General features: G+C 38.9%; 1 protein-coding gene across 4 annotated transcripts in view; it reads right to left on the bottom strand.

Annotated features, from left to right (window-relative positions):
• Positions 1-18,422, bottom strand: part of YIPF6 (Yip1 domain family member 6) — an 82,229-nt gene that overhangs the window by 58,357 nt on the left and 5,450 nt on the right. For all 4 annotated transcript variants that reach the window (XM_027093631.1, XM_027093633.1, XM_027093634.1 and 1 more), the window contains exons 2-3: positions 3,000-3,128; positions 1,875-1,953 (exon numbers count right to left, since the gene is read on the bottom strand). In XM_027093631.1, the coding sequence (XP_026949432.1) occupies positions 1,875-1,953; positions 3,000-3,128 (208 nt within the window). The remainder of the gene's footprint in view (positions 1-1,874; positions 1,954-2,999; positions 3,129-18,422) is intronic.

The raw sequence follows: 18,422 nt of genomic DNA, 5'->3' as shown, positions 1-18,422 counted from the left end.
CGTCTTTTTTTTAAATAAGTAATTTTGACACCACTGTGGAAAGTTTGTTAAAGATGTAAAAAAAGAAAAACCATAATCCTAAGACTCTAATAAACTATTGTTAATTAAATAAGCAATAAATTGTTAAAATTTATCAACTGAAAAGCTGAATTCAAGTACAACTGACATTAATACACTGTTTTTTTAATGCAGTGAAGACTGTTTTTAATTTGTAAAAGATTCATAACAGTATTTTAAAACTATTCTTATTCTTGTGAAATACATAAAACACAAAATTTACCATTTTAGTCACTTTTAACTGTACAGGCACGGAGTATATTCACTGTTGTGCAAGCAACACACCATCCATCTCCAGAACTTTTTCATCTCCCAAACTGAAACTCCAACCCATTAAACAATAACTCCTCAATACCCCCTCAGTCCCTGACAACCATCATTTAACTTTTTTTCTCTATAAATCTGACTACTCTAGGTACCTAACATAAGTGGAATCATGTATGTCCTTTTGTGTATGGCTTATTTTACTTAGCATAATGTCTTCAAGGTTCATCCAAGTTGTAGCATGTATCAGGAATTTCACTCCTTTTTAAGGATAATAACCCATTCATATATGGCATACACCATGGTGTATATAACACACTTTGTTTACCCATCCATCCACTGATAGACGTAAGAGTTGTTTTCACCTGCTGCTATGAACACAGGTGCAAATAACTGTTTGAGTCCGTGCTTTCAATTCTTTTGGGTATATACCCAGAAGGAGACGTGCTGAATGAATCATGTGGTAGTTCTATACTATAAATTTTATATACTATAAAATTATGTGGTAATTTTTTGAGGAACCACCATGTTGTTTTACACAGTGGCTGTACCATTTTACATTCCCACCAGCAATGCACAAGGGTTCCAATTTCTCCACATCCTCACCAACACTTGTTATTTTCTGTTTCTTTGACAATAACCATCCTAATGGATCTGAATTGGTATCTAATTGGATAAGACAGCTTTTCTGAGGAAGAAACTTCAACCTCAGAAAAGTTAACTGTCTTATCCAAGATCACACACTATTCAAACACTGATTTGCCCATGCTCTTTCCACTACATACGAGCTGTAGCAAATCATGTGTCAGCTTCAACCCACAATGTACTATGTTGAAAAAGATTCTGACGCTGCATCCAATTGCCACACAGTGATGGCACATTTGCCACATATTTGACATCCTTATATTACAGCTGAAATGCTGCCAAAATAGAAGGTACACTCATGTACAACATCATTGTTACTACTCTCAAACAATAGATTCAATTTTTTTCTGACAAAGGGTACTAAGAAAAACCAAGAATGCTTGAAAAGAAAAGGTCTAACAATTTTAAGAATAAATTCTAAATAACAGCAAAATTTTCTGCAAACACTGTTTTGGAACTCCTAAAGAAAGCAGTCAACAGACTAAATGATCATTCTGAAAATAGAAATGTCAATAAAGCACTATTAATTTGTTAAACCTTTAATGGGTATTAGCTATTATTCTAATTTAACATTTACACATTTTGCCTTTCCCTTGGAAATCATTAGCTCTTTGGTTGAACAAAGTCCCTATGTCTTTGCCACTTCCAGAAATATTCTTTGCAGTGTCTATTATAGCAGGTGAAAATATACAGTCTATATTTATTGATGAGGACAATATATTCAGCAAAATCTTCCAATCTCTGAAATTCCATCCTAAATTTTTAACTTTTTTCAAAAACTTCATTTATGTATTTTTTCATCCTGCAAAATGACATCAGTTTTATTACCACAGAGCCTTTGCCTTATAAAATACTTATGATAATGTATGATGAGAAACAGCAAAGCCTCAAAATCCTTATATACTTACAATCTCTCAAAAGAGTATTGCTTTTCCTTGGGTACAAAACATGCATGAATTTTTTCCCAACAGCTTTTAGATCACGCATCTGAAAGATATAAACAACTTGTACTGTGATGACCAAGGTTGCCAAGCAGCCCCCTCACTTAATTTGCTAAAATTTCTTTTATTTCAATCTCCTGGGAGCCCTTCATTGAATTTTAGAGCTATAACTCCAGTTTAATTCCTTCACTATACAAACAAACCAGAGAGGTGGGGTTTTTCTATTAACTCCTTTTTCTATTAACTTTTCCTATTAACTCCTTAAGCCAACATCTAACTCTTTACCACATTCATCAGTTCTGTTTTGAGTTTTTAAACTCCACAGAAGAGAAACATAGCCCTCCTAATATGTTACTTAAAGAAACGAAAATAATAGCACTAGTAAAATCTGCTCTGCAAAACACAGCACCTAACTTTCAGTTCATACATGATGAGGTCACAAGGGGCAATCAGCCTGCTCCCAAGCTAACACATTCTTCACAATGTGTAAAGTCAATTAATTTTCAACATTCCCATACATTCTGGCAAATGAATCCTAGAAGCCAGATTTTAAAAAATCAAGACATTTAAAGAAGGGTGCAGTCATATAAACATAACCTCTCAAATTATAGTTGAGGTAATTCTGTCCTAATTTAGAAATTTCTTCATGTCATTAATAGTTCTTTGTAAACATGACTTTTAATGGTTGTTTACCATTCTACCACATAGATGTAACATAATTTACTTAACCGATTACTCTTCTTTGCAACTTTCTCCCATTATAAATATTGCTGTAACAAACATCTTTGTATAAACATTTTTCTATATTTTTTAAAATACTTTTGTATTAAAAATTTTTTTTCCTTATACTATACCTAGAGAAGTGGGAATTATCACCTCAAAAAGATTGGACATTTTAAGTTCCTTAATATCCATTACAGCCAAACTGCTTTCCAAAAAGGCTGTACCAAATTATTCTCTAGGGGAGAACCTTAAATTTCAATAAATAAAATACACTGAAAACCAGTGAACCAATCAAAAATATTACAAACTGCTATTAGCTATTTAGCCCCATGACACTGAACAGAAGTTCTCTCAACTTGTCTAACTTACAATGGTATTCTGAACAGATTCATTCAGTGTGGAGCTGTCAAATTCCCGAATGCGAGATCTCATGGGAATGGTGATTTCTCCTTCCACAGGGATGTCTTGTGAGATAGATATATCTGAAAGGCCTGCAAACTGAGAAGAATTAGGGACAAAAATTTAAAGCCTGTAATAAACTGTAGGATTCCCCCAAAGACATCATCATTTCCCAGAGAGCAGGACCATGTCTTTTTGTAGGGTTTTATACAGTTTTTAAAATAAGGTGTTAGCTCACCAGACATCGAAAAATGCAGTTAGCTAAAATTCTCAAACGCTTATTTCTTTTAACTTAAAGAAGGAGATGGCAAACAATGGAAAAAATTATAAAGTAAATGGCATAGACTTTCTTGCCCTCAAATATCTGGTTTATTTCAAGCATGAAATCTTTTTTTTATATCTTTATCAGAGTATAATTGCTTTACAATGTTGTGTTAGTTTCTGCTGTACAACGAAGTGAATCAGCTATATGTATACATATATCCTCATATCCCCTCCCTCTTAAGCCTCTCTCCCACCCTCCTATCCCACCCCTCTAGGTCATCACAAAGCATCAAGCTGATCTCCCTGTGCTATACAGCAGCTTCCCACTAGCTATCTATTTTACATTTGGTAGTGTATATACATCGATGCTACTCTTTCACTTTGTCCCAGCTTCCCCATCCCCCACACCCGTGTCCTCAAGTCCGTTCTCTGTCTGCGTCTTTATTCCCACCCTGCCACTAGGTTCATCAGTACCGTTTTTTTAGATTCCATATATGTGTTAGCATACGGTATTTGCTTTTCTCTTTCTTACTTCACTCTGTATGACAGGCTCTAGGTCCATCCACCTCATTACAAATAACTCAATTTCACTCCTTTTTATGGCTGAGTAACATTCCATTGTATATATGTGCCACATCTTCTTTATCCATTCATCTGTCGAAGGACATTTAGGTTCCTTCCATGTCCTGGCTATTGTAAATAGTGCTGCAATGAACATTGGGGTGCATGTCTCTTTTTGAATTATAGTTTTCTCAGGGTATATGCCCAGTAGTGGGATTGCTGGGTCATATGGTAGTTCTATTTGTAGTTTTTTAAGGAACCTCTATACTGTTTTCCACAGTGGCTGTATCAATTTTCATTCCCACCAACAGTGCAGGAGGGTTCCCTTTTCTGCACACCCTCTCCAGCATTTATTGTTTCTAGATTTGTTGATGATGGCAATTCTGACCAGTATGAGATGATACCTCATTGTGGTTTTCATTTGCATTTCTCTAATGATTAGTGATGTTGAACATCCTTTCATGTGTTTGTTGGCAATCTATATATCTTCTTTGGAGAAATGTCTGTTTAGGTCTTCTGCCCATTTTTGGATTGGGTTATTTGTTTTTTTTGATATTGAGCTGCATGAGCTGTCAAGCATGAAATCTTAACAGGATAGAAGCTAGTAAGATTGCAGAACTTTTAGTGACATTTCAGTGATCACATCTTAGCACAGCCACAATTCTGTTGCACTTCTGCTCCTTAGTGGGCTCCAGTGGCCTCTGCTGGCTAAAACAGAGCATTATGCTGGCTAAAACTGGAGCATTATGTGAAATCTAAAGGGAAACTGGGAAGAACATGGAAATAGCAAAACACATCATTATTTATACTCTTTTTACCAGATTACTGGCAACCACAGATCAAATAACATTTCCAAAGTGAACTGCAAGATTGCAAACTTTTAAACTCTTACGTTCATATGCCAAATTTGATTACTGTGACTGAAACTCTAGAATCTTCAAGTTCCTAAGAAAACAGAAGCAATCCCTTCTCATATGGTTTTTGGCCCAATGTTTAGTGGGCAATAGTTACAGGTAAATGAAATACAAGACAGTATACTAAAATTTTAGGAAGAATAAGGTTGTTCAAAGAACTTATGAAAAGCAGCTTCTCAATCACACTCTTAATAAGGAAATGCAAATTAAAGCTACTTGAAAATTCTTCACCTGTTAGACCGGCAAAAATCCAAGTTTGACCACACATTCTACAAGTGAAGCTGAGGGGTAAAAGCACTCACACACTGCTGCTGGGGAGGTAAAATGGTACTAGGCCCTATTGAAGATTAATCTGGCAATATCCAGTAAGTTTACATATGGATTGCTCACCACTTTTAGGAGTCTAAAGTGGTAAAAATACAAAAAATCATATATATATATATATATATATATATACACACACACACAAACACACACACAAGGCTCTTCATTACAACACTACCTGTAAAAGCGAAAAACCTGAGAATAGCCCAAATGCCCATCAACAGAGAACCAGTTGAATAAAGCATGGTATGTCCACATAATGGAGTGCTATGCAGCTGTAAGAAGGAATGGGTATATCTCTAAAGAACTATTATGGAGTGTTAAATTAAAAAATAATGTGGAGGAAAGTCTGTATACGTGCTACCATTTATCTGAGAAAAGAGGGGGTACAAATATATATATATACATATCTGAATATCTTTTAAATATAAGAAATAAGTCATGTAATGTGACCTGTCACATGTAATGTAAGAAATGTCATAGATTTTTTTTAAAAGAGGCTTCCTAATTAGGAAAGGAGGGAATAAGGTGGAGGAAACAAGTAGAGAAGTTAGTCTTCTTGGAACACACATTGTTCTGTATATATAACTTGAAATCATATAAATAACTTCACAGAATTATGAGACAAAATTAAAATTTAAAAGCAGTCCCAAAAACTGAAAGAAAAATGAAACAAATGAACCTACTGAATTAAATACACAACCACACAGAGAGCAACTATTTCAAGTGACTTTACAACACTGTAATTTGACTTCCAATTAGGATGTAGAAAGCTGGAATGAGCATCCCATCCACTAGAACAATGAGAAAAAGCTAGACTAACTACAAAATCATAACTTTCCTTGAACCCATCAGAGAGCTGAGGTTGTAGGGCAACCAAGCAGCATGAATGAAATCTAAGGAAAGACAGGCACTTACTTCCAAGAAGAGATGGGACATGAGCACTGGCTCATCTGTAGCAAAGCACGAGAAGACAACAACACGGGGCATCACACAGATGATTAAGAATTCAGCTAAAATTTAAAAATGAATTGCTAAAGACCAAGTGTTGACTAGTGTGAGAGTACAGTGTCCCTGGAAACATTAGACACAGGAGGCATTCACACCCACTTGCAGGCTCTTCTCCACAGACTTCCATTGGTCCAGGTGTAAGGGGAGTAGCTGCCTCTTCTGAGAAAAGCACAGAGACCGGCTCAGACCCTTCTCCCCTACAGAAAAAGAGACTTAAAGCTGCTGGGGGAAGATCAGCAAACTCTGTTGTCTCCAGAGCACAGGTGAAAACCCACTGTGGCTGGGGAAAGGGAAAAGACAAACCTCACTACTCCTGGAGGAGGGGTGGGAAATCATCCTGAGGCCAGACTATTAGAGTCTCCCTTCAGCTGGGGGAGAGACAGGATCACTGAGAAAGTCTCACCCAGGAAGACTCAGGGACATATGACCTACCTAAGGCAGAGGCTGGACCAAAACAACAAAGAATCTCCACCTCCCAGGTACCCACCACAAGGCTAGCAAGTATGCAACAACAAGCAATAGCAGTCTAGTGCTAAGGGAGGGGCTAGAGCTTGGAGAGAAACCAACTATCTTAAGCAGGGGCAAAGGGAATACAGAAAACTAAGCATGGAGGAGGAACATTAAGAAAAACACTGGGAAAACCTAGTGCCCACCCTAAGCACAAGGTAATAGGGGAGGAATTTGAAGCTGATGATGCATTGAAGGTTCCCATATCAAGTACAAAACCCAAATACAGTTCAACTCCTTACTATATTAACTTAACCCCCATAGTAACAACTTAGCAGAAAAGATGTGCCATTTCCAGGCAGTCTCTACTGTTATACACAATGGCCAGTGATCAATAAAAAAATTACCCCTTCCCCATACACACACACACACACACACACACACACACACACACACACAGGGAAACAACCTTCTGTTACAAGACAAAGCAATTAAACCAGACTCTGAGGTGACCCAGATGTTAGAATTTCAGAAGAAAAATTTACCATGAATACAATTAAAATGTTAAAAAAGGCTCTAGTAGAAAAGATACATGCATGAATGATGATGAATTTCTGCCAAGAGATGGAAACTGTAAGAGTCAAATGGCAATGCTAGAAGTAAGTGAATACAGTAACAGATGAAGAATGCCTTTGACAGCCTTACCAGCAGACTCAACAGAGCCAAATAAAGAAATCGGTGATAGGTCAGTGAAAATTATCTAAACAAAAACAAAACAAGAAGAGTTAGAAAATTTAAAATTACACACATCAAATCATTGTATTGGGGCTTCCCTGGTGGCACAGTGGTTGAGAGTCCGCCTGCCGATGCAGGGGACACGGGTTCGTGCGCCGGTCCAGGAAGATCCCACATGCCGCGGAGTGGCTAGGCCCGTGAGCCATGGCCACTAAGCCTGCGCGTCCAGAGCCTGTGCTCCACAGCGGGAGAGGCCACAACAGTAAGAGGCCCGTGTACCGCCAAAAAAAAAAAAAAAAAAACAATCATTGTACACCTTAAACTTGTACAATGTTATATGCCAATAATATCTCAATAAAACTAGAAAATAACAAAAAAGAACACCCCAAAACAGAACAGAGCATACAAGAACTGTGGGTCGATATTAAACAGTCTAATTTGTATATTACTGAAATCCCACAAGAGGAGAAAGATAATGGATCTGAAAAAAATATTTGAAAAGGTAACAACTGAATTGTTTTCCAAAAATAACGAAGACATCAAATGACAGATCCAAGCCCAGAAAACCCCAATCAAGATAAATACCTCGGGCTTCCCTGGTGGCACAGTGGTTGAGAATCTGCCTGCCAATGCAGGGGACACGGGTTCGAGCCCTGGTCTGGGAAGATCCCACATGCCGCGGAGCAACTAGGCCCGTGAGCCACAACTACTGAGCCTGCGCATCTGGAGCCTGTGCCCCGCAACAAGAGAGGCTGCGACAGTGAGAGGCCCGTGCACTGCGATGAAGAGTGGCCCCCGCTCACCACAACTAGAGAAAGCCCTCGCACAGAAACGAAGACCCAACACAGCCAAATAAATAAATAAATAAAATTTTAAAAAATAAATAAAAATTATATTAAAAAAGATAAATACCTAAAGACAAAAGCAAAAATCCACAAACCTAAACACATTCACACTACTGAAAACCAAAGATAAAGAGGAAAACCTTAAAGTCTGCCAGAGAAAAAAGACATTGCAATCAGAGGAAACAGGTAACAGACATCTCACCCAAAACTACACAAGGCAGAAGAAAATGGACACACCTTTAGAGTGCTGAACAAATAAAACTGTCAACCCAGAATTCTAAACCCAGCAAAAATAGCTATTAAAAATGAAGGCAAAACAATGACATTTTTCAGATGAGCAAAAGCTGAAACATGCACTATAAGAAATGTTAAAGTATGATCTTCAGAAAGGAATATGATATCAGAAGGAGATTTGGATTTACACAAGGAAATGAAGATAACCAGAAGTGGTTTAAATGATGGTAAATATAAAAAATATTTTATTTTTAATTATTCTAAAAGATGACTGCCTAAAGCAGAGGTCACCAAACTTCTTCTGTGAAGGACCCAAATAGTAAATATTTTAGGTTTTGAGAGCCAAATGGTTTCTGTTGCAGTTGCTCAACTCTGCCACTGTAGCATGAAAGCAATCAAAGACAATACATAAAAAAATTATGTTTGGGGGGCTTCCCTGGTGGCGCAGTGGTTGGGGGTCCGCCTGCCGATGCGGGGGGCACAGGTTCGTGCCCTGGTCGGGAAGGATCCCACGTGCCGCGGAGTGGCTGGGCCCATGAGCCATGGCCGCTGGGCCTGCGCGTCCGGAGCCTGTGCTCCGCGGCGGGAGGGGCCACGGCAGTGGGAGGCCTGCGTACTGCAAAAAAAAATTATGTTTGGCTGTGTTCCAATGAAACCTTATTTACAAAAATAGGTAGTGGGCCAGACTTTAAATTATAAAAATATAACATTTAGGAGATAACTGGAAATTTGAACACCGACAAGATATTTGATATTAGGGAATTATTGATTTTTTAGATGTACTAATGATATTGTGGTTATGTTCTTTAAAAACAGAATCCTTATCTTTTAGAGATACATATCAAATATTTACTAATGTAATGATGCTGGGGATTTGCTTCAAAATAGTATAGAGAAAAGCGGGTAGGGCTATAGAAGAAAGAAGATTGGCCATAAACTGGTAATTATTATTGAAGGTTGGGTACCTGAGGGTCCACATTACCATTCTACTTTTGTGTGTTTGAAATTTTTCTTAATAAAAAGTTAAAAAATAAACAAAAAATTCCTAATTTTAGGGACCATCTAAGTTCTTTTTCCTTTTTGCCTCCCCTCCCCAGGCCAAAATGAATCTAAATATAATCAAGCCTCTGGATCTTAAAGTTTACAGGAAATATGTGGACAGAGGCACATACTAAAAATACCACAAGGATACAATCAGCCAAATACAGAAAGTGGAGAATTCTACAAGAGAAATGACTGAATTTAAACAAATAAATTACATTAAAAAGAGACCACATATATTAAAAGAGACTTATTGGGACTTTCCTGGTGGCTCAGTGGTTAAGAATCCACCTGCCAACACAAGGGACACGGGTTTGAGCCCTGGTCTGGGAAGATCCCACATGCCGCAGAGCAACTAAGCCCATGCACCACAACTACTGAGCCTGCACAAGCCACACCTACTGAGCCTGCGTGCCACAACTACTGAAGCCCATGCGCCTAGAGCCCATGCTCACAACAAAAGAAGCCACCGCAATGAGAAGCCTGTATACTGCAACAAAGAGTAGCCCCTGCTCGCCGCAACTAAAGCCTGCATGCAGCAACAAAAACCCAACACAGCCAAAAATAAAATAAATTTTTAAAAAAACAAACAAAGGAAAAGAAATGTTCCTTTAGAGAAAAGAGAGGCTTACTAACCAAATGCAATTTGTTGACCTTGTTTGGATCCTGATTTGGACAAATTGTAAAAACACATTTTTTTTTTTTAGAAAATTGGGAGGTGAATAGAGATTAGATGATATTAAGGAGTGATTATTATTATGTTATGTGTGATAACAAAACAAAAGTCCTTACCTATTAGGGAAACATACTGAAGTATTATGGGTAAAGTGATATGTCTCAGATTTGCTTTAAAACACTCACAAAAGATTATGAAAGACAAGGAAAGACTGAAGAACGATTACAAACTGAAGGAAACTAAGGAAAAATAACAGCTAAATGCAATGTGAGATCCTGGATAAGATCCTGGAACAAAAAAGGACATTCGTGGAAATCCTGATAAAATTCAAATAAGATCTGTAGTTTAATAGTGTTGTACCAATGTTAACTTCCTGGTTCTGATCACTGTACTATGGTTATATACAATGTTAACACTAGAGGAAGCTGGGTGAGGGGTATACAGGAACTCTCTGTACCATTTTTGCAATTTTTCTGTATGTCTAAAATCAGTTCAAAATAAAAAGGTTAAAATAATACTCCAGAAAAAAATATGGTGGGGAAATAAAAAAGAATAGCAGAATGTTGATAGGTATATGGGTTTCGTTATACTACTCTTTATTTACATATTTGAAAGCTTCCATAGTAAAATGGTAAAATATATCACTTCCTTGTTTCGGCCATTCCCTCAAACTACTCTCCTTCCTCTCATCTTCTCTGATCAAACTGCTCTTCACTCTCCCACTCTCTTAATCCTTTGTAGTCTACACTAGTCTTCCCACAACTTTACTGATAGTGCTAATAGTGACCTCATAATCAAGAAATAAAAGAATCTGGGGACTTCCCTGGCAGTCCAGTGGTTAAGACTCCGTGCTTCCAATGCAGGGGGTGCAGGTTCGATCCCTGGTGGGGGAACTAAGATCCCAGATGCCCCGGGGCATGGCCAAAAAAATAAAAAATAAATAAATGAAAGAAAACCTGCAAGCAAAAAAAAGAAAAACAAGAAATACAGGGCTTCTGGAAGATGGCGGAAGAGTAAGACGCAGAGATCACCTTTCTCCCCACAGATACACCAGAAATACATCTACACGTGGAACAACTCCTACAGAACACCTTCTGAACACTGGCAGAAGACCTCAGACCTCCCAAAAGGCAAGAAACCCCCCCACGTACCTGGGTAGGGCAAAAGAAAAAAGAATAAACAGAGACAAAAGGATAGGGACCTGCACCAGTGGGAGGGAGCTGTGAAGGAGGAAAGGTTTCCACACACTAGGAAACCCCTTCGTGGGCAGAGACTGCGGGTGGCGGAGGGGGAAGCTTCAGAGCCGTGGAGGAGAGCACAGCAACAGGGGTGCGGAGGGCAAAGCGGAGAGATTCCCGCACAATGGATCGGTGCCAACCGGCACTCACCAGCCCGAGAGGCTTGTCTGCTCACCCACCTGAGCGGGCAGGGCCTGAAGCTGAGGCTCGGGCTTCAGTCGGAGCGCTGGGAGAGGACTGGGGTTGGCGGCATGAACACAGCCTGCAGGGGGTTGGTGCAGCACAGCTAGCCAGGAGGGAGTCCGGGGAAAAGTCTGGACCTGCCGAAGAGGCAAGAGACTTTTTCTTCCCTCTTTGTTTCCTGGTGTGCAAGGAGAGGGGATTAAGAGCACTGCTTAAAGGAGCTCCAGAGACGGGCTCGAGCCGGGGCTAAAAGCGCGGACTCCAGAGACGGGCATGAGACTCTAAGGCTGCTGCCGCCGCCAACAAGAAGTCTGTGTGCGAGCACAGATCACTACACACCCCCCTTCCGGGTAGCCTGTGGAGCCCGCCACTGCCAGGGTCCCGGGATCCAGGGACAACTCCCCCGGAAGAACGCATGGCGCGTCTCAGGCTGGTGCGACATCATGCTGGCCTCTGCCACCGCAGGCTCGCCCCACACTCCGTGTCCCTCCCTCCCCCCGAACCTGAGTGAGCCAGAGCCCCCAAATCAGCTGCTACTTTAACCCTGTCCTGTCTGAGCGAAGAACAGACGCCCTCCAGCGACCTACACACAGAGGAGGGGCCAAATCCAAAGCTGAGCCCCTGGGAGCTGTGAGACCAAAGAATAGAAAGGGAAATCTCTCCCAGCAGCCTCAGAAGCAGCGGATTAAAGCTCCACAAACAACTTGACGTACCCTGCATCTGTGGAATACATGAATAGACAACGAATCATCCCAAATTAAGGAGGTGGACTTTGAGAGGAAGATTTATGATTTTATTCCCCTTTTCCTATTTTTGTGAATGTGTATGTGTATTCTTCTCTGTGAGATTTTGTCTGTATAGCTTTGCTTCCACCATTTGTCCTAGGGTTCTATCCGTCCGTTTTTTGTTTGTTTTTTTTTAATTCTTTTTCTTAATAATTCTTTTTTATTTTATTAACTTTCTTTTATTTTATTTTATCTTTTTCCTTACTTTCTTTCCTTCCCTCCTTCCCTCCTTAAGACAACGAATCATCCCAAATTGAGGAGGCAAACTTTGAGAGCAAGATTTATAATTTTTTCCCCTTTTCCTCTTTTTGTGAGTGTGTATGTGTATGCTTCTGTGTGAGATTTTGTCTGTATATCTTGGCTTCCACCATTGGTCCTAGGGATCTATCCATCCATTTTTTTCTTTTTTTCTCTTAATAATTATTTTTTTATTTTAATAACTTTATTAAATTTTATCTTACTTTATATTATTTTACTTTATCTTCTTTCGTTCTTATTTTCCTTCCTTCCTCCTTCCCTCCTTCCCTCCTTCCTTCCTCCCTCCCTCCCTCCCTCCCTCTCTCCTTTCTTTCTTTCTTTCTTCTACTAATTCTTTCTTTCTACTTTTTCTCCCTTTTAGTCTGAGCCGTGTGGATGAAAGGCTCTTGGTGCTGCAGCCAGGAGTCAGTGCTGTGCCTCTGAGGTGGGAGAGCCAACTTCAAAACACTGGTCAACAACAGACCTCCCACCTCCACATAGTATCAAACAGCAAAAATCTCCCAGAGATCTCGATCTCCACACCAGCACTCAGCTTCACTCAACGACCAGCAAGCTACAGTGCTGGACACCCTATGCCAAACAACTAGCAACACAGGAACACAACCCCACCCATTAGCAGAGAGGCTGCCTAAACTAATAATAAGTCCACAGACACCCCAAAACACACCACCAGAGGTGGACCTGCCCACCAGAAACACAAGATCCAGCCTCATCCACCAGAACACAGGTACTAGTCCCCTCCACCAGGAAGCCTACACAACCCACTGAACCAACCTTAGCCACTGGGGACAGACACCAAAAACAACAGAAACTACGAACGTGCAGCCTGCAAAAAGGACACCCCAAACACAGTAAGATAGGAAAAATGAGAAGACAGAAAAACGCACAGCAGATGAAGGAGCAAGATAAAAACAAATGAAGAGGAAATAGGCAGTCTACCTGAAAAACAATTCAGAATAATGATAGTAAAGATGATCCAAAACCTTGGAAATAGAATAGAGAAAATACAAGAAACATTTAACAAGGACCTAGAAGAACTAAAGATGAAACAAGCAACGATGAACAACACAATAAATGAAATTAAAAATACTCTACTCTAGATGGGATTAATAGTAGAATAACTGAAGCAGAAGAACGGATAAGTGACCTGGAAGATAAAATAGTGGAAATAACTACTGCAGAGCAGAATAAAGAAAAAGAATGAAAAGAACTGAGGACAGTCTCAGAGACCTCTGGGATAACATTAAACGCACCAACATTCGAATTCTAGGGGTTCCAGAAGAAGAAGAGAAAAAGAAACGGACTGAGAAAATATTTGAAGAGATTATAGCTGAAAACTTCCCTAATATGGGAAAGGAAATAGTTAATCAAGTCCAGGAAGCACAGAGAGTCCCATGCAGGATAAATACAAGGAGAAACACACCAAGACACATATTAATCAAACTGTCAAAAATTAAATACAAAGAAAACATATTAAAAGCAGCAAGGGAAAAACAACAATAACACACAAGGGAATCCCCATAAGGTTAACAGCTGATCTTTCAGCAGAAACTCTGCAAGCCAGAAGGGACTGGCAGGACATATTTAAAGTGATGAAGGAGAAAAACCTGCAACCAAGATTACTCTACCCAGCAAGGATCTCATTCAGATTTGATGGAGAAATTAAAACCTTTACAGGCAAGCAAAAGCTGAGAGTTCAGCACCACCAAACCAGCTTTACAACAACTGCTAAAGGAACTTCTCTAGGCAAGAAACACAAGAGAAGGAAAAGACCTACAATAACGAACCCAAAACAATTAAGAAAATGGGAATAGGAACATACATATCGATAATTACCTTAAATGTAAATGGACTAAATGCTCCCACCAAAACACACAGATTGGCTGAATGGATACAAAAAAAAGACCCATATATTTGCTGTCTACAAGAGACCCACTTCAGACCTAGAGACACATACAGACTGAAAGTGAGGGGATGGAAAAAGATATTTCATGCAAATGGAAACCAAAAGAAAGCTGGAGTAGCAATTCTCATATCAGACAAAATAGACTGTAAAATAAAGACTATTATAACAGACAAAGAAGGACACTACATAATGTTGAAGGGATCGATCCAAGAAGAAGATATAACAATTGTAAATATTTATGCACCCAACATAGGAGCACCTCAATACATAAGGCAAATACTAACAGCCATAAAAGGGGAAATCGACAGTAACACATTCATAGTAGGGGACTTTAACACCCCACTTTCACCCATGGACAGATAATCCAAAATGAAAATAAATAAGGAAACACAAGCTTTAAATTATACATTAAACAAGATGAACTTAATTGATATTTATAGGACATTCCATCCAAAAACAACAGAATACACATTTTTCTCAAGTGCTCATGGAACATTCTCCAGGATAGATCATATCTTAGGTCACAAATCAAGCCTAGTTAAATTTAAGAAAATTGAAATTGTATCAAGTATCTTTTCAGACCACAACGCTATGAGACTAGATATCAATTACAGGAAACGACCTGTAAAAAATACAAACACATGGAGGATAAACAACACACTACTTAATAACGAAGTGATCACTGAAAAAATCAAAGAGGAAATAAAAAATTACCTAGAAACAAATGACAATGGAGACATGATGACCCAAAATCTATGGGATGCAGCAAAAGCAGTTCTAAGAGGGAAGTTTAAAGCAATGCAATCCTAACAGGAGACATCTCCAATAAACCACCTAACCTTGCACCTAAAGCAATTAGAGAGAAGAACAAAAAAACCCCGACGTTAGCAAAAAGAAAGAAATCATAAAACTCAGATCAGAAATACATGAAAAAGAAATGAAAGAAACGATAGCAAAGATCAATAAAACTAAAAGCTGGTTCTTTGAGAAGATAAACAAAATTGATAAACTCAACAAGACTCAACAAGAGTTGAGACTCAACAAGAAAAAACTCATTAGCCAGACTCAACAAGAAAAAAAGGGAGAAGACTCAAATCAATAGAATTAGAAATGAAAAAGGAGAAGTAACAACTGACACTGCAGAAATACAAAAGATCATGAGAGATTACTACAAGCAAATCTATGCCAATAAAATGGACAACCGGGAAGAAATAGACAAATTTTAGAAATGCACAACCTGCCAAGACTGAATCAGGAAGAAATAGAAAATATGAACAGACCAAACACAAGCACTGAAATTGAAACTTTGATTAAAAATCTTCCAAGAAACAAAAGCCCAGGAACAGATGGCTTCACAGGCGACTTCTATCAAACATTTAGAGAAGAGCTAACACCTATCCTTCTCAAACTCTTCCAAAATATAGCAGAGGGAGGAACACTCCCAAACTCATTGTACAAGGCCACCATCAGCCTGATACCAAAACCAGACAAGGATGTCACAAAGAAAGAAAACTATAGGCCAATATCACTGATGAACATAGATGCAAAAATCCTCAACAAAATACTAGCAAACAGAATCCAACAGCACATTAAACGGATCATACATCATGTCAAGTGGGGTTTAATCCAGGAATGCAAGGATTCTTCAATATATGCAAATCAATCAACATGATACACCATATTAACAAGTTGAAGGAGAAAAACCATGTGATCATCTCAGTAGATGCAGAGAAAGCTTTCGACAAAATTCAACACCCATTTTTGATAAAAACCTTGCAGAAAGCAGGCATAGAGGGAACTTTCCTCAACATAATAAAGGCCATATATGACAAACCCACAGCCAACATCATCCTCAATGGTGAAAAACTGAAAGCATTTCCACTAAGATCAGGAACAAGACAAAGCTGCCCACGCTCACCACTCTTATTGAACATAGTTTTGGAAGTTTCAGCCACAGCAATCAGAGAAGAAAAGGAAATAAAAGGAATAAAAATGGGAAAAGTAGAAGTAAAGCTATCACTGTTTGCAGATGACATAGAGAATCCTAAAGATGCTACCAGAAAACTACTAGAGCTAATCAATGAATTTGGGAAAGTAGCAGCATGCAAACTTAATGCACAAAAATCTCTGGCATTCCTAAACACTAATGATGAAAAATCTGAAAGTGAAATCAAGAAAACACTTCCATTTACCACGGCAACAAAAAGAATAAAATATCTAGGAATAAACCTACCTAAGCAGACAAAAGACCTGTATGCAGAAAATTATAAGACACTGATGAAAGAAATTAAAGATGATACAAATAGATGGAGAGATATACCATGTTCTTGGATTGGAAGAATCAACATTGTGAAAATGATGCTACTACCCAAAACAAACTACAGATTCTATGCAATCCGTATCAAACTACCACTGGCATTTTTTACAGAACTAGAACAAAAAATTTCACAATTTGTATGGAAACACAAAAGACCCCGAATAGCCAAAGCAATCTTGAGGAAAAAAAACGGAGCTGGAGGAATCAGGCTCCCTGACTTCAGACTATACTACAAAGCTACAGTAATCAAGACAGTATGGTACTTGCACAAAAACAGAAAGATAGATCAATGGAACAGGATAGAAAGCCCAGACATAAACCCACACACATATGGTCACCTTATCTTTGATAAAGGAGGCAGGAATGTACAGTGGAGAAAGGACAGCCTCTTCAATAAGTGGTGCTGGGAAAACTGGACAGGTACATGTAAAAGTATGAGATTAGATCACTCCCTAACACCGTACACAAAAATAAGCTCAAAATGGATTAAAGCCCTAAATGTAAGACCAGAAACTATCAAACTCTTAGAGGAAAACATAGGCAGAACACTCTATGACATAAATTACAGCAAGATCCTTTTTGACCCACCTCCTAGAGAAATGGAAATAAAATAAACAAATGGGACCTAATGAAACTTCAAAGCTTTTGCACAGCAAAGGAAACCATAAACAAGACCAAAAGACAACCATCAGAATGTGAGAAAATATTTGCAAATGAAGCAACTGACAAAGGATTAATCTCCAAAATTTACAAGCAGTTCATGCAGCTCAATAACAAAAAAACAAACAACCCAATCCAAAAATGGGCAGAAGACCTAAATAGACATTTGTCCAAAGACGATATACAGACTGCCAACAAACACATGAAAGAATGCTCGACATCATTAATCATAAGAGAAATGCAACTCAAAACTACAATGAGATATCATCTCACACCAGTCAGAATGGCCATCATCAACAAATCTAGAAACAATAAATGCTGGAGAGGGTGTGGAGAAAAGGGAACCCTCTTGCACTGTTGGTGGGAATGTAAATTGATACAGCCACTGTGGAGAACAGTGTGGAGGTTCCTTAAAAAACTACAAATAGAACTACCATATGACCCAGCAATCCCACTACTGGGCATATACCCTGAGAAGCCCATAATTCAAAAAGAGTCATGTACCAAAATATTCACTGCAGATTTACAATAGCCCAGAGATGGAAACAATCTAAGTGTCCATCATCGGATGAATGGATAAAGAAGATGTGGCACATATGTACAATGGAATATTACTCAGCCATAAAAAGAAATGAAATTGAGCTATTTGTAATGAGGTGGATAGACCTAGAGTCTGTCATACAGAGTGAAGTAACTCAGAAAGAGAAAGACAACTACCATATGCTAACACATATATATGGAATTTAAGAAAAAAATAAATGTCATGAAGAACCTAGGGGTAAGACAGGAATAAAGACACAGACCTACTAGAGAATGGACTTGAGGGTATGGGGAGGGGGAAGGGTAAGCTGTGACAAAGCGAGAGAGAGGCATGGACATATATACACTACCAAACGTAAGGTAGATAGCTAGTGGGAAGCAGCCGCATAGCACAGGGAGATCAGCTCGGTGGTTTGTGACCACCTGGATGGGTGGGATAGGGAGGGTGGGAGGG

Source organism: Aethalodelphis obliquidens, unplaced genomic scaffold (assembly GCF_003676395.1).
Source record: "Aethalodelphis obliquidens isolate GAN/ISIS:26980383/991018 unplaced genomic scaffold, ASM367639v1 scaffold85, whole genome shotgun sequence".
Classification (NCBI taxonomy): Eukaryota; Metazoa; Chordata; class Mammalia; order Artiodactyla; family Delphinidae; genus Aethalodelphis; species Aethalodelphis obliquidens.
This window is presented reverse-complemented; position numbering and strand designations above follow the sequence as displayed.